Source organism: Oryctolagus cuniculus, chromosome 11 (genome assembly GCF_964237555.1).
Source record: "Oryctolagus cuniculus chromosome 11, mOryCun1.1, whole genome shotgun sequence".
In the NCBI taxonomy this organism is placed as follows: Eukaryota; Metazoa; Chordata; class Mammalia; order Lagomorpha; family Leporidae; genus Oryctolagus; species Oryctolagus cuniculus.
Genome location: NC_091442.1, coordinates 25372944 through 25393688, shown reverse-complemented (window position 1 = coordinate 25393688; position 20745 = coordinate 25372944). Strand labels below are relative to the sequence as shown.

The window sequence follows — 20745 nt, the reverse complement described above, 5'->3', positions numbered from 1 at the left end:
GGAGACACCCGCACCCGAGGTAAAACCTGGCAATAAATTATGGATGCTGCGTAAGGGACGCTGGCTCAGCACCCGCCCGGGAAGGCAGGTGCAGTCCAGGACGGAGCAGCTGGTCGCAGGGGTGACTTCCCTTCTGACCAGAGAACGAGAGCATCAGGGAGGTCCCAGGACCCGCTCAGTAAACAATGTCCTTGGAATTGAGAGCCGGGGTACAGACGTGGAGAAGGCGGGGGGCTGTGCACTACGGGGGACTCACTACCGCAGGACCGGCCGGGGATGCAGAGGACATGGGCGGCTCTCGCCCTCTAGCTGCGTGCCACGTCCTGTCCTCACCCCATCCCTAAGTGGCGGCCCTGTCACTGCTTTCCTTCCTTCCCTGGGGTGGTGGCTGACACCTAGGGAGGAGACGGCCCCTGCTGCCCCTCCCAGGGCCAGTCTGCTCGGGTCGCCGGCGGGCAGCAACACAGGCAGAGCCGGGTTCTAAGCTGATTTGCATCTTCAGATGGCAACATAATGAGCCACCGACCCAACGGCCCAGTTGAGGAGCTAAACCGACCGCCGTCCCGAGGCTGGGGGCGGCTGGGGCGGGGAGCCATCTAGGGGCTGCTCGTGCCTCGCTGGCCGATGTGAGCAGGGCAGGGAGCACCCTCCCAGGAGCCCCGGCAGCGACAGCTCTGACACAGCCGCGCTGGGTGCCACTGGCCCTGGGGCCTTGGCACCCACCCCACCTCGCGCTGTGCCGCCCCACTGGCCTTGGCTTCGGGGATTAGGGCCAGGCAGCCTCCTCTTTAGGTTAAGAGGCATTAGGAAGGGATGAGACGCTAAGCCCAGGCAGGAACCCTGCAGGGACCTGCACATCCTCCCCACTTCCAGGGGCAAGGGCTGGGGTCAGGGACAGTGGCGGGGGCCTGGGCTTTGTGCCCCGAGTAGGGACCAGCCCCCTCCCTGGCTGCTCAGCCCCTCCTGCGGCCGGGACAGGGCTCACGGCATTCTCGAGTGTGTTCAGTCCACACCCAGGACCAGGTGCCCTAGCACCCTGGCATCCTCCACTCCTCTCTCTCCTCGCTCCCTACCCCTGTGCTAGCCCCAGAGTCGCTGCTTCTGCCCTGTCTCCCACACTCAGCCCTCTCGCCCCCAGGGCGGGCACAAGGATGGTGACGGCACAGTCCGGGGCCCTCTGTGCTCAAAAACCCATCAGGGCTCCCCTGCAGGCACCACATCCAAGTGCCCCGCCCAAGAGGCCCTGGGTCCCCCCGGGCAGTACCGGCCAGTTCTCCGCAGGCTGTCCCTACTTTTCCCTGCTGCCACGTGGTGCGAGGGCCTGAGGTCCGTGCCACCTGGCGTAGCACCGGATGGCACGAGCAAGATCCCATCTCTTCAGAGCCTGGCTCCCCAACAGCCCGCAGGGCCGCCACCTGCGTGATCGCTCGGCTCACGGGAGCGGAGCTGCAGGAACACGTCGGGGACTCGGCCGGGGGCTCCCAGCCCCGGCGCACCCAGCTTTCCCCATGAGCAGCGCCCTACCTGCCGGAGCCTGAAGGAGCCAGGGAAGCACCAGCACGGGGGTCACCAGGGCGGGCAGGGGGCTCCGGGTTTCCTTTAGGCCAGCTGAGCTCCTGCCGGCCTTGCAATCCAAGGACCAGCTACGTGCATGGAGGAGGAGGGGGTGGGAGCCACCGTTCCCACTCCCTCTCGTCCTCACAGGCCACCCCCCAGGCCCGTCTCCTCCCCGCCCCGCCGCCCTGCTCACCATTACTGTGATTTCCTGTTTGAAGGGAAGCAGGGGGCTGCAGGTTGCTGCTCAAGGCCCCGTAGCCACGGTAGCTGTAGTTGAGGCTGCCATTGACGTACACGGGGTCCTGGGAGTAGGAGGAGGCTGGCAGTGAGTAGGTGGAGTGGGTGATGGCTGCGGAGTCGCGGGAGTGCTGCTTGTCCAGGGCTATGGGCTCGTCCTGCAGAGGAAGAGAGGCAAGCTCCAGCCCAGTCCCGGGGCTCCCGGCACCCTGCACGGCTGGGGGATTCTGGCTGCTCCCGCCCCCTGGGCTCTACACCCGCTCCTCTGCAGGGCAAGTGGTTGCCAGTCACTGCCCAGCTAAAGGCCTTCTCGGGGGTCCGCAGGGCCTCCAAGACCGCGTCCTGCGACTGTCCCCACCCCCTCTTGCTGCCGCCTCGCCCTCCTGCTCCCCTTCCCGCCCCCGCCCCCCAGCCGCGGGCACCTGCGAAGACTGGTAGATCTCCAGGCGCATCCTCTTGGCCGCTTTCCTCGTCTCGCTCTCACAGGCAGCTGCCAGGATGTTTTCTGCCATGGCTGAGGTCAGGTGGGGAGGCGTGGGTCTGGTCTGCAGGCGGAACGGAACGGGGGGGGGGGGGGGGCCGGTCAGGGCGGGGCTCTGGGCGCCAGGGCCCAGCTCCAGAGCCGCTGGGCGGCCCTCCTGGGCTGCGCTCCCCACTGCCGGGCCTCGGCCGGGCTCACGGGGCTCACCATCTCCATGCCGTTCTTCTTCATGCGCCGGCAGGACTTGAGGTAGGTGCGGATGCGCTTGCGCGCGCGCTCCTGGAACTCGGGGAACTGCCGGCTACAGGACTCGATGATGGCCTGGATCTTCTCCTTGGGCTGCTTGGAGATGGGCACCATGCGGTCCAGGTTCTCGTCCACAAAGAGACGCACGAACATCTGTGGGCGACACGGGCCGTGGGCACGCCGTCCCCGGCCAGGACCCCGCCCCACCACAGCCCGCCCTGCTCACGTTGAAGGCCTTGAGCCGCTCGGGGTCCATGCCCTCGGAGTCGTTCATCTTGTCATTGTCCTCGTGGTCGTCATGGTCGTCGTCATCGTCGTCCGCCGCGGGGGCCCTGCCCACCGTCAGGTCCTCGGGGCAGCCGCTCACCTCGGTCTTGATGGAGTCATAGCTCCCGGAGCTGTACGGGGGAGACTGCGCAGGGGGCGAGGCGCAGGGTCAGCCCAGCCGCCCCCTGGCCCTTGCTCGGTCTGCAGGGTGGTGAGCGCGCACACCCAGCTGCCACCTGAGCCTTAGCCAGTCATTCTCCCTCCCAATCCCGCCACCTGTGAGATGGAGACAGTGCCTGCCGCTGCCACCTCCCTGAGCCGTGGAAGGGACCACTGGCCACATAGCAGTGCACGGGGAAGCTTCACACCCCAGTGGCACCTGCACCGGGACCTGCACAACCGTGAAAGGCAAAGCCAGACACGAAGGAGATCCCCGCCACCCGCCCGCCTCCTCGGGCGCCAAGATCTGTTCTCGGCTTCAGGGTTTTCTTGCCTGATCCCTAGGGGACTGCAACCCTGAGTTGACAAGCAAGCTGTCACCAAAGCGGCGAGTGTGCTGTCTGCTGGGGAGGAGGAGCAGATGGGCTGGGAGAGTGAGCCAGCCCAGGCGACAGGTCCATTAGGCAAAGTGTGTTCTCAGAGCTCCCGGGCCGGCTTCTCCTGTCCATGCCCCCACACCCCAGTGCCAACATGAACAGGGAAAGGGGGAGAGGGAAGGAGAGGGGGTTGGCACAGCTGGTTGGGACACCTGCATCCTCTATCGGAGTGCCTGCGTTCAAGTCCCGCTTCCATTCCCAATTCCAGCTTTTTGGTAATGTGCATTCTGGGAGGGGGCAGGTGGTGGCTTGGGTGGTTGGGTCCCTGCTCCCCACCTGAGTTCCTGGCCCAACCCTACCCTTGCAGGCACCTGGGAGTGAACCAGCGGATGGGCACACCGTCTCTTCTCTGTCTCCCTGCCTCTTAAATAAATAAGGGGCTGGGGGAGCCAAGCCATGCTGCATCGCTTGCGCCAGCACCTGCTCCTCCCTAGGGCGAGCCTGCCCCTCTCCACCTCGTCACCCTGTAGGCCTGGACTCTCGCACCACCTGTCTCCTGCGCTCCGAGGGGCGGCCCCGGCAGGTGAGCAGGCTCAGGAACAGGTGGTGGCAGGGGTCCCAGCGCTCCCCGAGATGTGGGTCCGTGAAGATACCTGCTGCTGGCCTGGCCACCACCGCCCTCTCTGCCCATCTCCTCCTCCTGTGCAGACGTGAGTGGACAGCACTGCAGAGTCCAAAGACCTCTGGGGCACAGTGCCGGCCGCCTGCAGGCCAAGGGCCCTGGGCAACCCACAATCCCTGTTGCTCCCCAGCCAGATCCCCTGCCAGGGCCACGGCAGAAGTGGAGAAAACCGCAAGACAGGAGCTGCTGGGCCCCACGACAATAGCTGGAGGGCCCTGCCAGGAAGGACCCGCCTTACCCAGGGACAGCAGCTCTGCTTGCCCACTGGGGCCGGTCACGTTGCTCCAGGGGCGCTCACTCCCCGCCAGGCCTCGGTGGCCTGAATCAGACATACAATGACAACCTCACACCTCTCAGTCCAGAACTTTCCAGGGAGACGCTGCTTGAGGCGGTGCGGGCACCATCCCCCATCCCTGGCCTGCACTGTACAGCTCCAACCAAGAAGGCTGCTCCGGCCCCCCAAGCCCAGCTGGCGCCTGCCAGCGCCACCTACAGGCTGCAGGAAGCTTTACGGCCTCAGGAAGCAGTGCGGGTGCCCACCCTGGTCAGCTCCCGCTCCGCATCCCTGCAGCCTGGCCTCTGCTGCGCCATCTGTGAAATGGGGCAGCCAGGCGCAGTGGCCAGCACGTGCTGAGTGGGCCACTCGCTGCTGTTCCTCACAGCACACAGCTCCAGGGAGGGGGGCAATGCACACCACTCCCGTCACGGGCCCACTGCCTCTGCACAGCCCTGGTGCCACACGCGCTGGCCGGCTCCAGCTAAACCCCAGGTGTCTGCGTTCCCACCTGTAGAGGGGACCCAGGCCTGGGCCCGATTCTGAGCCGTACACACCTCAGGGGTCGTCTTCACGGCGTACTTGACGCGGCTCCGCAGCCCGTCGGGGCCGCAGCCGTCCGAGGGGTAGGAGGGTGTGCCGAGCGCGGGCCCCGCTGGCAGCTTGTCGCACAGGTTGATGGGCTGGTCCTCAGCGGCTGCGGTGAAGTCCATGGGGGCCGTGGCGCCGTTGCCGTTCATCTCGGGGAAGGCGGGGTCGCCCTGCGTGCTGCTGGACGTGGATGGGTTCAGGGTGGAGGAGCCATTGCCGCTGCCACTCTCGGAGGAGGAGTCGTCTGCAAAGAGAGGCCTGGCTGTGAGGCCCCAGCCCTGTACCTGCCGGCCCCCGGGGCCTCGCCCCCAGGATGGTGGCCACAGCGGCCCCCACAGAGTACCTGCCCCTGACACCCTCCCGAGCACCACAGGGTCCTCGGCCCAGAATACAGGGGCCGTCAGCAGCGGAGTGGCCGGGGCGTGGCATCTCCTCCTGCCCGGTCCAGGGAGGCCCAGCTTCTAGGGTCTGGTGGTGAGGGGCCCCGCTGGAGGTCCCAGGACGCCCCAGAGGCTGCGGGGGGGGGGTTGGCCGGGCTCTCCCCGCCCCCCAGCTCCCAGGAGTGGCCGCGTGCAGCCGCACTGCACCTCTGCTCCATGCTGCCTGCACGTCCTCAGGGAAGGCGGGTGGCCTTGCAGTGTGACCGTCTGGTCACCTACTCCCTCCTCCAAGCAGGCCGTGCCCCATCCTGGTGCTCTGGGACATTCGGAGCCAGGGTGCACCGCCAGCTCCTCAAACGACCATCCCTGCTTGCTTGAGGTGGGCAGCCCCAACAAAGCGCTACGCAGGGCGCCCCCTGCTGCCGCGAGTACAGCACTGCCCGCGCGGGGCCCGGGAGAACAAACTTGAACTTTGGGAGAGGAGCCGCTCCAGATAAACCCCAGGCCACTCTCCCCACAGGCGCCAGCCTCCTGCTCGACCCGAGGAAAACGCAGAGGACGAAGCCGCCCTGGAAGACCTGGGGTCACTGTCAGGGGAGCTACCCGCGCGGTTCACGGTGGCGCCCAGGTACCCAGCGTGGGAGGGCTAATGGGTGGCCACAGTTAGCCAGACCGACCCGTGTCCCGGGTGTCCCAGGCTACCCCTTCCCCTAGGGCAGGGTCGCGCCGGCCCCCACCCTCCCAGCCGGTAGATTATGAAGATTTAGTTCCCGTGCTGGGTGCTGGGCACTGGGCACGCGCGCCTCCCGAGCGTCCCCATGGCGACGGAGCGGCTCTAGGATCCCAACCAATCATGGGTCTCCCGGCTGCCCGGGGGGCGGGACTAGGCTGCCCATCAGGCAGCCGGGGCCCTGGGCAGAGGGGGATGGGAAAGGCCACAGCGCGGTGGCACCCCTCCCCCTCAGCTGCCGCAGGTCCCCGGGGCCGGGCTGCTCCTTCTCCTCCTCCTCCAGGCAGCCTGGCTCCACGGCTCCCGCCATCCTCGCGCTCTCCCCTCCCCCACAGAGGGGGCTCTTCTCTCCGGGCAGCGCTTCCACGCCTATGGAATGCACACAAGATCGCACACTCCTGAGCACCTCCTGCGTGCTCGCTGCAACCCCGGTGCCAGCCCCGCACCTCCAGGGGAGCAGGACACCAGCTGTCCTCGCCAGCCAAACTCCACTCGCTACCCCCCAGCCCCCACAGAACTGCCCTCCCTCTCACAGGCAGCCTCCCCTGACCTGCTGGGAGGAGCGTGGGGGCCTCTCAGCCACGGGACCCCCCCCCCCCCACCTCTCCAGGCTTGTGCTTGGGCCCTGCAATCGGCCTCCTTCCTACTGCATTTTGGCCCGCGGAGCTGAGGAGCCACTGGCTGGTCCCCTGAGCTCAGCACACCCTGCTGGGGCACCACCCAGTGCAGGCCACGTGCCTGGCCACAGTGGACCTTGGATTCCTCCTGTGGAAGGATGGGCTGGCTGCTCCTCAGTGGACGCCACACCTGGCGGTCACTGCATTCAGCACAGGCCCAAGGCCGCGGTCTGCCTCCCAGGGCAATGGACCCCCTGGTCCTCCCTGGTCAGAGGCCCAGAGGGGGGCCCAGACTCTCCGGCTGCCAGCACCTTCCTCCCAGGGCTGTGCACCTGTGCCGTCTGACCAGGGAAAAACTGGTGCTGGCTCCAGTGGGTCCGTCCCCCCAGCAAAGGGAGTGGGCGGGGGCAACGGGAGCCTGTACCTCGCACGCCCACCTACTGGAACCCTGCATCCTCTGTAAGTGCCTAGTGTTTAGATACCGGAGACTGGTTTGGCACAGGGGTTAACACGCCCCTTGGGACGGCTGCAGCCTACGTCAGAGTCCCAGCTCTGTTTCCAATCCAGCTTCCTGCAGACGATGGTTCAAGTGGTTGGGTCCCTGTCATGCATGTGGGAGACCCACATGGAGTTCTGAGCTGCTGGCTTTTGGGGAGCGAACCAGCAGATAGAAACAGTGCCCTCCCCCTCCCCTCCCCCCCCCCGCTCTGTTTCTATGCCTTTCTCAGAATACATTTAAAAAATTAACAACAACAACAACAAAAAGACAAAATGTGGCGTGTCCGTACAGGATATCGCTGTGTCTTCCAAAGGAATGACGCACTGCTGCCGCTCCCGGCACAGAGGGAAAGGACCCGGGCACAACGGACAGGCACTTCTCTGCTTCCCCTGGCCTGCAGGGCCGCAGGGGGCCAGACGGTCACACGTGGTGACCAGGGGCAGGGGAGCCGAGCCGGAGCGGCTGTGTCACGGGCGCCGTTCAGCGCTGTGGGAGCAGCGGTGCTGGCTGCTGACCCCGCAGGTGTATAGAACGCTTCCCACGGTGCGCAAGTCCGCGCGGCTTCACGATGCTTTGGCGCCCAAAGAAGCAAGCGCCCTTTAGTTCCATCTTCCATGAACTTTTTGAAGTCCCCTTGTATATATTTTAATAACCTCCCCCCAACATAGCCCCAAACCATGGGCTTGTGCATCCCCGTTTGCTGCCACCCCATCACCTGCGCAGTGGCACCCACAGTACCCACACCAGAGGGAGGGACAGAAAACCCTAAGCACACAGCCCCTGTCCCCCAGTCACACCAAGGTCTTGGCTGCCCACCCTGGGGTGCTGCCCACCGCCCTGCACAGCCTGCCCTGGGACAATCCGCTCGCGGGGCTGCCCGCAACCCGTGGCCACGGTTTTGGCACAAAGCAGAGTCGCCGTGGGGCAGGGGAGGAGGGGCCCCAGCTCTGTATCCAAGCAGCCCCCCCTTCACCTGCTGGGGCCGAGCAGAGCCCTCTGCACACGGGCCTCACGCTGGGACAGTGGGGCTTCCAGGGAGCCGCCGACGCCCACTGCTGAGGAGCTGCGCCCCAGGAAGAGCCGGTTACCGCACCCCACACACTCTCACTCCCTGCACGTGCATCTCCCCCGGACTGCAGCCCCGAGCCCAGCACAGACCCACTGCCCCATCTGAGGAGGTCACAGCGAGGCAGGAGGTAAGCGCAGCACAGACCCGCTACCCCATCTGAGGTGGTCAGAGCCAGGCAGGGGGCCAGGGCCCTCCCTTCCGGGACACCTGCTGCTGGTGGTGTCAGCCCCGAGGTGGCCCTCAGGAACCAGCAGTAGACAGACGGGGGGGGGGGGGGGGCTGCGGGCCTTGGCGGGGGCGGGGCTCAGGTTCTAGTGAGCAAGAAAGCAAACAAAGGGCTCTAAGGAGGACCCGACCCGTGTGCACCCCTTGCCGCCAGCTCCTGCTCCTCCTCCAGGGCTGCCTCCTCTGAGCCCCATCACAACACCAGGCAAGGGGGACGAGGGTGGGCGCTGTGAGGAAAGGCCCTGGGCCGAGCGCTGAGGCCTTTGGTGCCGCTCAGGGGCTTGGCTCTGGGCCCTCCGGCCCGGCCGGCCGCCTCCAGCTGTGACGGGGACTCTGCACCTCAGCCCCCCCTCCCCGGCAGTCCTCCTGGCGCGCGCCCTCGCTGCCAGGGCTTTGCCGGGAGAGGCCGCCCTGGGCAGCCCTGCTCTGACATGCTGACCCCTTTACCTATTTTCCCCAGCACATTCATCACCTCCTCACAATGCTACTGTGTTTACTGTGTCTGTGGCTTGGCAGCGGCCGCCCTGGAGACCCAGCGGGCAGGGCGGCTGTGGGTGGGCACAGACCGAGCCTGCCTCCCCAGAAGCCACGCCCCTTCCTCTGGTGAGGGCTCCCCGTCTTCCAGGGTTCCTCCTCCAGGGTTCCTCCCGGTGAGCACGTGCCCCAGGGCTGGCCAGTCAGCAGAGCCCGGCACAGCGGCCAGTGACAGCATGTGACCCAGACGGAGGGGGAAGAAGAGCTGGCTCTGCTGGGGGCAGGGGCCCAGGGAGGGGGAGCAGGGCTGATGGGCAGGGGTGTGAGGACCCCCGAAATCCACCTCTGCCTAAACCCAAAGGCCCCAGATTCCGACTCGGGAGCCAGGGCTTCCTGTACACTGGGGGCTGGCTGGAGGCGCGGGTCTGCATCACGTGTATCTGGTCTGGTCCCTGAGTAATCCAGGGTCTTCCCTAGGCAGGGGCCAAGGAAAGGAAGCTGGGCACTGGCCTCTTTCCTCCCTGGGACTCCTGCCCCCAGCCCAGACCTGAGGTGCCCGCCACCCACGGTGGTGCTAGCTGCAGGGCCGCCGCCCCCGGAACAGCACCTGCAGCTACGTGGGGAAAGAGGCGACGGGGAAGCCAGCTGGGACCTGGCCCATCCTGAGCCCTCCTCCCCAAGCATGACTGAAGAGATACAAGAGGAACCCAAACCCGGGCCCAAACGGCACCCGGGCCCCGCGGTGTGCACGACCTTGGGCGCGGCCGGCCTCCTCGGCGCCTCTTATCTGCAGCGCAGGGAGCTGCCGTGGCCGCCCTCCCGGGCCCCAGTTTATGACTGTGAAAACACCCAGGGACGCAGGCCTCTGGCTGCGTGGCGTGTTCGGGTTGGACCCACCGCAGGCTGCAGTTGGAAGTGGGAGCAGAGGGTGCCCTGATCAGCCTGCACCTCACCTTCCTGGGAGGGACGCCCTCCTCAAGGCCGGCCTGCCGGAGCCCGCAGCCATGCCAGCGGGGCGGGCCGCCCCAAATGCGACTGTGTGAGCCGGGGACGCGGCCGGGAGGGTGTCCCCTCTGAGCATGGCTACAGACTCAGGCCTTCCCAGTCGCGGCCAAGGGTGGCGCCCCACGGGGGAGGCCCCAGAGCCTGCCACCTGTGCCCGGAACGCCTGCGGGCAGGGCCGGCTGCCGTGCCCATCTATTGCAGCCCGGGCAGCGCGCTGCTATTCAAATGGGGGAATTAGTGATGAATGGGGGAAATTGTTCCTCCCTCTGTCCCGTCTCCAGAAGGAGACAAAAACCCCTTTGACCTCGGCAAACAATGCCCTTATGTGGGCGCCAGCGCCCCGCAGCCTGCACAAGCCTGGCTCTGTGCGAGCCGCCAATTGCCACGCTGGGCCCCGGGGCCACAGCGAGGCACCCTCTCCCGGTGGGCGACCCGCGCCGGCCAGGCCAGGCCAGGCCAGGCCAGACTAGTGAGAGCAGGAAGGCCCACCATCCCCGGCACCCAGCGTGCGCGTCGCCTCATTGGCAGGGTTTCAGTCACAGCAGTAGTGGGCAGGGGAGCACGGGCATCAAGAATTTGTGTGTGCACACACACACACATGCGTGCTCGTGAGATAGGCAGGGAGGGGGTGGGGGGCACCAGGGCAGGACCTGCCGGATGTGGGAGGCAGCTCTGGGCTGTGGTCTGGGGCCTGACTCTGCCCGGAATTTGGGGCGTGCACCACGCTGGAGCTGCCCCCGCCAGCCCGCCCGCTCTGACAGAGGCCAGTGGCCAGGGCTGTGTTTACATGATGCATAGCTCCAAGGAGCACCAGGCTCCTGGCGGCTACTCGGCTCTTCCTCCCGGAAGGCGAGCGGGAGGCCCGGGGGTCACACACCGGACACTGGGCTCTCACCATGCAGGGCAGTGGGCCACATGGGCGCCTGCCCCTTGCTCCTTCTGAGCCCACAGCTCAGTCCCCGTGGCTTGAACGGCCCAGCCCCAATGAGGGGCAGGGGCCCCATCCCAGCGCTGGGCTGCACTCTCGCCTCTGCCCACAGTGGCCGCCTCTGCCGCCGCACACACCCCTCGGTGCTCTGGCAGCGGCGGCTCCCGCCCAGCCCCTAGCAGGTGCCAATACCTGGCGCCACAGAGTCTGCAGAAAGGGGACCCAAGCCACCTGCAAAGGCCCCTCCAAAGTTCGTGGAAGACAGAAATGACAACGTGAGTTTATTTTGGTGCAGGGACAATTTTGAGGGGCCGGTGTTGCGGTGCCGATTAAGGTGCCGCCTGCGTCAGCAGCATCCCACATGAGAGTGCCATTCTGTGTCTCAGAGGCTCCGCTTCAGACCCAGCTCCCTGTCCATGCATCTGGGAAGGCAGCAGGAGCAGACGGCCCAAGTGCTGAACCCTGTCATCCACGCGGGAGACCTGGATGGAGCTCCTGGCTCTTGGCCTGGGCTTGGCCTGGTCCTGGCCATTGCAGCCATTTGGGGAGTGAACCAATGGGTGTCTCTCCCTCTCTCTATCTCTATCTTTGTAACCCTACCTCCCAAATAAATAACGCTTTAAAAAATTTTTTTGATGGACTGGTATTGTAGGGGAGAAGGTAGAGCTGCTGCCTATAGTGTGGTAAAGGTTCGAGTCCTGAGTAATCCAGGGTCTTCCCTAGGCAGGGCCAGCTGCTCCATTTCCAATCCAGCTCCCTGCTAATGCGCCTGGGAAAGCAGCAGAGGATGGCCCAAGTGCTTGGGCCCCTGAACCCATATGGGAGACCCAGATGACGCTCCTGGCTCTGGCTCTGGCTTTGGCCCAGCCCAGCCGTGGCCATTGTGGCCATTTGACGAGTTAACCGGTGGATGGAAGATCTCTGTCTCTCTCCCTCTAACTCTGCCTTTCAAATAAATTAAAAATATTTTAAAAATTTTAAATTTACTCTATTTGTGGCTGAGAAAGAGGGAGAGATACAGAGACGGAAAGAGAGAAATCTTTCATCAGTTGGCTCACTCTCCAAATCCACCCAGGCCTCCTGTGTGGGTGGTGGTGAGTCCCAGGGTACACATTAATAGGAGACTGGAATCAGAAGCAGACCTGGGACTCGAACCCTTGCACCCCAAGATGAGATGGGGACATCCCAAGTGGCACCTTTTTTTAAAAAAAAGATTTTTATTTATTTATTTGAGAGGTAAAGTTACAGAGAGTGAGAGGGAAAGACAGAGAGAAAGGTCTCCCATCCGCTGGTTCACTCCCCAAATGGCTGCAATGGCTGGAGCTGCGCCGTTCTGAAGCCAGGAGCCAGGTGCCTCTTCTGGGTCTCCCATGTGGGTACAGGGGCCCAAGGACTTGGGCCATCTTCTACTGCTTTCCCAGGACATAGCAGAGAGCTGGATTGGAAGAGGAGCAGCTGGGACTAGAACCAGCACCCACATGGGATGCCGGGTGCCACAGGTGGAGGATTAACCTACTGGGCCATGGCTCTGGCCCCTCAAGTGGAATCTTTTTAAAAAAGATTTATTTACTTATTTATTTGAAAGTCAGATGAGTGGCGTGGGGGGGAGACAGATCTTCCATCCATTGGTTCATTGCCCAAATGTCTTAAATTGCTGGGACGGGGCCAGGCCGAAGCCAGGTGCCAGGAGCTTCTTCCAGGTCTCTCACGTGGGTACAGGGGCCCAAACACTTGGGCCATCCTCTGCTGCTTTCCCAGGCGTGTTAGCAGGGAGCTGGATCAGAAGTAGAGCAGGCCAGCGCCGTGGCTCAACAGGCTAATCCTCCACCTGCGGCGCCGGCACACCAGGTTCTAGTCCCGGTCGGGGCGCCGGATTCTGTCCTGGTTGCCCCTCTTCCAGGCCAGCTCTCTGCTGTGGCCCGGGAGTGCACTGGAGGATGGCCCAAGTGCTTGGGCCCTGCACCCCATGGGAGACCAGGAGAAGCACCTGGCTTCTGGCTTTGGATCAGTGCAGTGCGCCAGCCGCAGCGGCCACTGGGGGGTGAACCAACGGAAAAGGAAGACCTTTCTCTCTGTCTCTCTTTCTCTCACTGTCCACTCTGTCAAAAAAAAAGGGGGGGGGAGCAGCCCAGATTAGAATCGGCATCCATATGGGATGCCAGCATCACAGGGGTCCCCAACACTGCCCCCCAAGTGGCATCTTAACTGCTGCCAGGCACCTGCCCCTCCACAAACTTGTCAACGTCTCCTCCTACGTGTCCTCATATGTGCTAGTAGCCGTATTATTAAAACGTAGAAACAGATGAAATTAACAATCTATTGTATTTGACTCGATACAGCCAAGACGTGTGTCAACAAGCATGTGACGCTGTCTAACACGGGGACATTTTTCTTTCCTTCCTCCCCGAGGCTCACAGGGGCCCGGTGCCTCCGCCTGCACCTGCGCTCGCGAGAGCCTGGCACAGGCTTTCTCTGCATGGGTGCAGGTCAGCCAGTGCCTGCATCAGGTCAGTGCTTCCGGTGCAGGTGGCCCGCCACACCTGTGCGATGGCCCCTCCCAGCAGCCGTCAGCAGCGATCCACGGGCTCCTGGGGGAAGCAGACAGCTCACCGCCAGGAGTGAGAAATGGTGCCCACCCGACCCCCACCGAGCACTGCCTGCCCTGCCCCACCCCACCTTGGTCTTCAAGGCCAGCTCCTTTCCTGGCCTCTGTTTGTCCGTCTGTGCACTGGAGCCACGTCCCACCCGCCCCACCCACCCCCAGCCTGGACTCTCCTAGCACATCTGGCCAATTCTGTTCAGGGAAACACACCCGCAAGTGACTGCCGGGGCCCTGTCCTCCCAGGCCTGCCCTCTTCCCGGCCCCACCCTCTGGGCCAAGCACAGGCAGTGAGAAGTAAACGCCAAGTCCGTGTGCAAAGCTTTAGCTGAGTTATCCGTGTGCACGCTCACGCACACCTGGGCACGCGCGTGTTCGAGAGCAGACAGAGCCACAGAAGGCCACCGTGTGGGAACGACCTGCAACCCCGCAGGCTCCCCGCCACCCCTCCCAGAAACCGGTCTGGCCTCGGTGCATCCCGGTCCTTAGGTCACAGGGATGACGCCAACATGGCCCTGGCCACTTCCTGGTTCTTGAGAAAGTCGTCCTTGGACAGGCTGGGGTGCCCCCACAGCCTTCTCTCAGAAGGGGGGCGGTGAGAGGAGGACTCCCCGAGGATCCCTGGTAGTGGAGGCAGCAGGGGGCAGGTGCGTGTGCAGGGCGTCTCCCTCTCTCTTTCAGCAGGTAGACTTCACCTTCTCTGTCCTGCAGCTTGTCACCCAGCATCTGGAGACCCCAGCAGTGTGGACAAGGCCAGGGCTGTGCAGGGCCCCCTGCCTTCAGGATAAAGGGATCTCTCAGAGCTGTCTCCCAGCCCGTCGCAGCCCCCAGCAGGCCAGGAGCCAGCACGGGCCAGCACCATCTATGTCGTCTGCAGCCTAGCTGGCCACGGACACTTCCCTGAAACCCGGGACTGCTGGCATGGCCCAAGGCCAATCCCTGTGAGGGCCTGGGCCCCAGCTCCCTGCTCCTGGGGGAGGGGAGGGGAAGAGGCAAGGCGGCCTTGGAGCCCTGAAGAGGCACCCACGGCTCTGGCTCTCCGAGGAGACGGAGGGAGCAAATGAGGCCCAGCCCCGGCTTCCAGCCTCCCCTCAGAGAAACGGCCGGGGTGAGGGGCAGGGCCAAGGGCTGCAGGTGCAGGGAGAGAAGGCTCAGTTTAAAAGCCCCTCTGAGGCCATCCCAGTGAGGCTGCGGCAAAGGAGCCACACCACCCCTAAGCCAGGGACAGTCACCAGGCCCAAGGCACAGGAGCCACACAGGAGCCCTTTCTGAGCCCAAACGGCCTGGCCCCGATGCCCACTCGCCCCAGCCCTTCTGACTCCCTGTGCAGCCCCTCTCAGCACCCCTTGCTGGGGCCCCTCACGGGGCATCCTCAGTGCCCAGCAGAGTGGCCAGCACACAGGTGAGCGGGCAGCGGCCCCGCCCTTGCAGCTGCCTGCCGGCGTGGGACCCTTGGGTGAATCTGAACAAAGCGTAGGGCCATAGGGGACACAGGGTCACAAGACAGCAAGGTGACCATCCCACAGCCCAGCGAGGGAAGGGCTTGCCCAGGCCACACAGTGAGGCGGCGGCAGGGGCAGGATCTGGGGTTGGGTCAGAGGCAGCCAAGCTGGGGCCTCACGCTGGCCCCGTGCCTCCCTGCAGACCCGGGAGAGAAGGGCACAGGCTGATGAGGACAAGAGAGGCAGCGCCACCGCGAACACTGCACCCTGGGTGCCCCGGTCACGCACCTGCTCCCCGGGGGCCGCCCTGCCACCCAGTTTGCATTTCCGGGTGTGGAGGGCCCCGCCCAGGGCACCAAGGGCCAGGAGGCAGGAAGCCTTGGTCTTCTTACCAAGAACTCCCAAGGACTCCAGGGTTGATGGCCACGGCCCCAGGACCATGCCATAGACAGAGGCCAAGGCTCAGAGAGGGCGAGCAGTGAGCTCCAGACTACACTGCAGGGCCCGCTCAGGGTACACACAGCAGCGCACAGGGACCACGTCTAGGCAGCCCGTCCAGCTGAGACCTCAAGCCCACAGGGACGGCCCGACCACTCTCTATCCTCCCGGACCCTCACGTGCCAGACCCTTGCCAGGCGGCCTAGCTGTGTCCATGCTGCCTTGCTTTTCCTGGGGGCACAGGGACCTTTTGGAGACATGGCCTGGGGACCACCTGGCCCTCAGCACCCTCCTCGGGGGGACCTGCTGCTGCCTCAGGCTGGGGCTGCCTGTTCCCCGGTCCCCGTGTCTCATCTCCACCGTGGATCACCTGACACCTGCCCAGGGGAAGCCCAGCCTAGGAGACTGGACTGTGCGGAGCCTGGGCTCTGGCTAGACCCGTGCCCCTGGGGTCCAGGTGAAACACTCCCCCTGGCACATGTTTCCCGTGAGTGATAGGAACAGTTACAGGTCTGAGCTCACAGGGTCGCAGCCGGGCAGGGAGCTCAAGGCCAGGACCTCCGGTCACAGACTTTAACACTGTGGCAGGTGCACACCAGGGACAGGACGGAGCTGACCGACACCATGCAGCACCTCCATGCTCCCCTCACCCCCTTTTAAAAAACAAAACGAGAGGCTGGCACTATGGCGTAGCAGCTTAAGCCTCTGCCTGCGGCACTGGCATCCCATATGGGTGCAGGTTCAAGTCCCGGTTGCTCCACTTTGAATGCGCCTGGGAAAGCAGCAGAAGATGGCCCAAATCCTTGGGCCCCTTCACCCACGTGGGGTGCCCGGAAGAAGCTCCTGGCTGTTGTGGCTATTTGGGGAGTGAACCAGTGGATGGGAGATTTCTCTAACTCCACCTTTCAAATAAATAGATACATCTCAAAAATAAGTAGGGAATAAAAAACAAAATGAGGCTCCGGCCTCATGCACAGAAACCCTGGGGAAGGGCTGTGCCCCAATGCTGTCTTTGCTTCCCCTTTGTCGTTCCCAGTCCTCTGCCATGAACGTAAGGGGAAGACAAGAGTCACTGCTCCCAAGACACAGCTCCTGTCCAGGAAGCTGATGGCCTGGCAGGGACTGGGTTCTGAGTGCTGCCCACCCGGCAACGGTGCCACAGACTCCTGGGAAGCAAAGGTGGGGATGGGGCTTCCCAGCCGGGCTGCCACTGGCGAAGAGCCCGGAGGGACCCCCAGCGTCCCTGTCCAGCCTCCGGCCAATGAGGCACCAGGCAGGAGGCGCAGGCCCAGCCCAGGACAGAGGAGGCTCCTGGGCCCCACACATCCCCCAACCACCCCACCCGCAGGAGGCGGAAGCAGGACCCTGGCTGTCCCTGGCGCGGGCTTCCTGTCTGTGCGGGAGGTGAGTAATGTTCGCTCCCGCCGGGCGCGTCCCTGCCAGAGGCCAGGCCTCACATGTTCCGTTCAGGAAGGGGCTGAGCGAGAGGGAAATGGCAGGAGCGGCCCTGCCCCGGTACCGACAACACACCCGAGCGCTCGCCCCACAGGCTCTCCCGCAGCCCTGCTCACAGCCCCAGGGGCAGAGCTGGGCCTGAAGCAGATAACCCCACAGAGGGGGGCGTCCCTACAGCCCCGGCAATGCCAGCTCAGAGTCTCTGGGCCAAGTCTCAAGCAGGCAGCCTCTCTCCACACCCAGAGGCTGCCCCGGGTCAGGGTGTTTTCCCAAGCACCTGCAATGCGCACAGCACACTGCCGGGACCCCAACGCCAGCAGAAAGAACAGAAAACCTCGCTAGGGCTTTGCCGAGGCCTCGAGTGGGGCTTGGCCCATATGTGGACAGGAAGCGTGGGCGGAAGCCGGTGCTCTGGGAGAGTTCCCCGCCCATCTCCCAGGGACCCTCCACGTGGGCTGGCCTCTGCAGCGCCCCTGATGCGGGCTGGGCCACCCACAGTCTCCCTGATGTTCAGTTTCTTCCCCTGTGGGACCAGAGCAATGCACTCCCCCAAACAGCCCAACAGAGGGGCTGGGCAACAGCTCCCTGCCCAGCGCTAGGGGCACCCAGGATGGGACCCTCAGTACAGGCACGGGAAACTGCGGCGAAGAGGTTGCAGGGGACAGGAAGGTGAGGTGGGAGACAGGCAGGCAAGGGGCAGGGAGACAGGGGACAGGGAGGTGGGGGGCAGGGAGGTGGGGGGCAGGCAGGCGGCAGCAGCAGGACAGAGGGTGCAGACGCTCAGCTGGCAGCACCTCCGAGACAGCCCCAGCTCTGCCGTGGCACCCGCCCTGCCAGCGCCCAGCCTTAGTGAAACCTGAAAGGAGGAAGAGGGCCCTCACCACGGCCACCAGCAGGGAGGTGTGAATTTGTGCCAAGGGCCGGGCTTCCTGGGATGGCTCCAGGCTGACCGCTGCTCTGCAGGGCTGGGAGGTGCTGCCGGCGAAGGGAAAAGACCCAGGTACACAGCACGGCCGCGGGGATTGGAGGGGGCTAGCGTCCTCAGGATCAAAGGGCCCAATCTGTCCCCAGTGAGGGGCACACCGTGTCCTCACTGGATGCTGTGCTTAGGGGCTGGGTCTCAAGGAATGCCAGCACGCAGCTGGTGTCCGGGGCAGAACAGAGCCGGGTGGGCAGAGCTCACAGTGGGGGCCGCAGACACCCAGCTCTCCCACGGGCAGAGGCCCCGGGGGGCAGAGCGAGCACAGAGGCCACACAGGAGCAGCCACGTAGCTGGGTGCAGGATGCAGGGCCCACCAGAGCCACCTGCCCAGCCTGTCCCCACCCTGGTCCTTCAGGGACAACAGGGGCCATGAAAACACCCGGAAGCCTGGCGGGGGGTCCTCTGGACGCACCCCAAGGAGCTCGAGCTCAGCTCGCATGTGCAGAGGCTGGCCCGGGACCGCGGGCCGGCGCTGTGCCTGGCCACGGCCCCTGGGCAGACGCAGCAGTCCGCAACAGGCCCCGGGGACCCAAAGAGGCAGCAGGGACCAGATGAGCTGTCTGTGCCTCCTCAAGCCTGACCCCTGTGCTGGGTTGGGCCAGTCTCACGCCAGCACACCAGCCCAGAGCCTGCAGACACGGCCTCTGATGAAATAATTAAATTGGTGGTATCACGGTCAACACCATCCTCCCGGTCTCCAGCTCTGACCGCCGCCCTGATAAACGCCCTGGTCCTGTCAGCAGACCAGCCGGGCCCCCACGGACCACCGCAGCCCACCCTCTCGCCTGCTCGAGGCTTGTCTGCGCTCGTGGACAGTGGGCAGCACCCACTGCTACCTGGTCGCCAAGGCCCCCGGGTGTGGAGCCTGCCCCGGAAGCACCGCAGGCCGCGAGCCACTCCCCGGGGGTGGCTGTGAGGACCAGAAGCACAAGGCCTTCGGAGGATGAGCAGGGGGAGCCGGCCCCATTCTGTCCTCTTCCGGGCTTTACAAATGCTGCCCGGAGTCCTCCTTGGGCGGGAATGACCCCTGGCCCTGGGCTGAACCTGGTTGCAGGACCCTGGGCGTGCCTTTGGGTGTGGCCCTCCAGCAGCCCAGCGAGGCGGGAGGTCAGCTGCCCGGCCATGCCTGGCCACCCCCACCCCCCCGTGGGAACGCAGAGAGGCGGCCCTGGATGGCCGGGGAGGCTTGCAGCACGAGGGGTCGTGCTGACCTCACGAGGCACAGAGGCACAAAGACCTTTTCTTTCCCAGCAGCCTCGCACCCCACTCCTCGCACAAGTGCTCCCTGGCTCCCCAGCCCCCGGCCCAGACCCCTCCAGCTGCCTCCAGGCTGGGTCTCCTCCCAGACAAAGCCGGATTCAGGCTGAGGGGGCAGTCGGGAGACGGGCTCGGGTTCTGCCATGGAGACGAACTTTGACCCAAACCAGGAGGCTCCTACTCCTTATTTACTCTCTAAGGCCGCTGGTTCAGAGTTAACCTCACACCCCTTTTTAACCCTGTGCCTCCCCGCCACAGACCAGGCCCCGACCTTCGACCCCTCCTAATTGCCGGCTCCTATACCCCGGTTCTCTGAGGCTCCCCCCCCCCGCCCCGTACCCAGCCCCCTCCTCCCCAGCGTTGTGACCACAGGGGCTGCCCCCCACCCCCCGCTGCCGCCCACAGCCCTGCCAAACCCAGGCAGATGCCAGAGCCCAGGGCCCAGCAGTTGGGAGCCCCACGTGGGAGGGCTAAAGTGAGCCTCTGGGAGCTGGTGCCTCGGACTCCTGACCCGACAAGGAGTCCCCCCCCCCCCCGCCACATCTCCTGAAGAACCCGTCCGGCAGCCAACCCCCACCCCCCAGCCGCGGGACCACAGCTCCTGTCACTGCCTAGCAGATGGCCTGGTCTGGGTCAGGCACACTGTAACCATCCCAGGCCTGGATCCCACAAGCCAGCAAGTGCCAAGACACAGCTCCCCAGCAGCCAGCCCCGCCCCCGCGAGCTGGAGCCATCACCCCCCAGGAGGAAGGCCTGGGCCCTGGGGACAGTGGGGACCCGCTGAGATGCTGACAGCACCAGGAGCAACTCCACACCTTGGCCTGAGTCCGTGCCCCACCGCCCAGCGGGCTATCTGCCCGGCTGACCCCAGGACAGCTGCCCCCCCCCCCCCCGCCGGCGCCGAGGGGCACGCACCGTCCTCGTGGCTGTGCAGGTTCTGCGGGCTCCGCATCCTCTCGTCCTGGCCGGGACTCAGGCTGGAGGCCAGGTGTGGGTCAGCTGACATCCATGCGGAGTCGCTCATATCAAAATCTCCGCTGCTCACTGAAGTCTCATCCTGGGCAGGGACGAAAAAGGTGGGTTCAGCAGGGGCGGGCACGCTCCTGGGGCCAGGGGAGCCCCTCATGCTGCAGCGAGGGCCAGGCGCCGCGCCGCCCCCCCCCCCTCCCGTGGACGTGGCTGGGGCTCTGGTTCCTGTCGGAAGCCGGGGCCCAGGGCCCGCGCTGTCTGTAATTGAAGACAATTACGAGGTCTCGCATCCTGTGGGGCGGACAGCAGGGCCTGGCTCCTACCCTCGCGAGCCAAGGTTGCAACGAGCTCTGTAAACAAGGGCCAGGGCTCCCGCCCGCAGCCCGGGAAGAGAACTGGCTCCACGCGCACGGGCACCGGGGAGGCCACGCCGGCCGCCCCCACTGGGCCCGAGGCCCGGCCGGACTCCCGTGGAGCATGCTCAGAATTCCTTTCTCCCACTCCCCCGGCCCAGAGGACATTTCTGTCTTCCTCCTTCCTAACCTTCCCTGAGCTTCAAAGATAGGCTCTTGGGCGGCTTCCAGACCGAAAGGGCTGGCCCCAGGAGTGGAGAGAGAGAAGGGGGTGGGGCGGGCCAGGGTTCCAATCAGACCACAAAGGGGGTTCGGCTCAAGGGCCTGGGGGGCCGCCAGGGCCTTCCAAACAGCCGGATGGGCTGCCGGGAGGACCACGCCTGCCTCCTCTCCCCTGGCTGCTGGCTTTGCGAGCCTTGGCCAGTCATCCGGGAACCCCCGGGGCGGGGCCC

The 20745-nt window shown here is 65.1% G+C and overlaps 1 protein-coding gene across 6 annotated transcripts in view; it reads right to left on the bottom strand.

Moving 5' to 3' along the window:
* NOL4L (nucleolar protein 4 like) overlaps nt 1–20745 on the bottom strand; it is a 116128-nt gene that overhangs the window by 4378 nt on the left and 91005 nt on the right. For 4 of the 6 annotated variants that reach the window (XM_002710921.4, XM_051845098.2, XM_051845101.2 and 1 more), the window contains 6 exons: nt 19887–20028; nt 4838–5115; nt 2748–2933; nt 2483–2674; nt 2217–2339; nt 1751–1952 (listed from right to left, as the gene is read on the bottom strand). In XM_002710921.4, the coding sequence (XP_002710967.2) occupies nt 1751–1952; nt 2217–2339; nt 2483–2674; nt 2748–2933; nt 4838–5115; nt 19887–20028 (1123 nt within the window). Of the gene's footprint in view, nt 1–1750; nt 1953–2216; nt 2340–2482; nt 2675–2747; nt 2934–4837; nt 5116–19886; nt 20029–20263; nt 20462–20483; nt 20693–20745 lie in introns of those variants that run through there. The other 2 variants (XM_070051417.1, XM_051845099.2) reach the window with 2 other exon arrangements.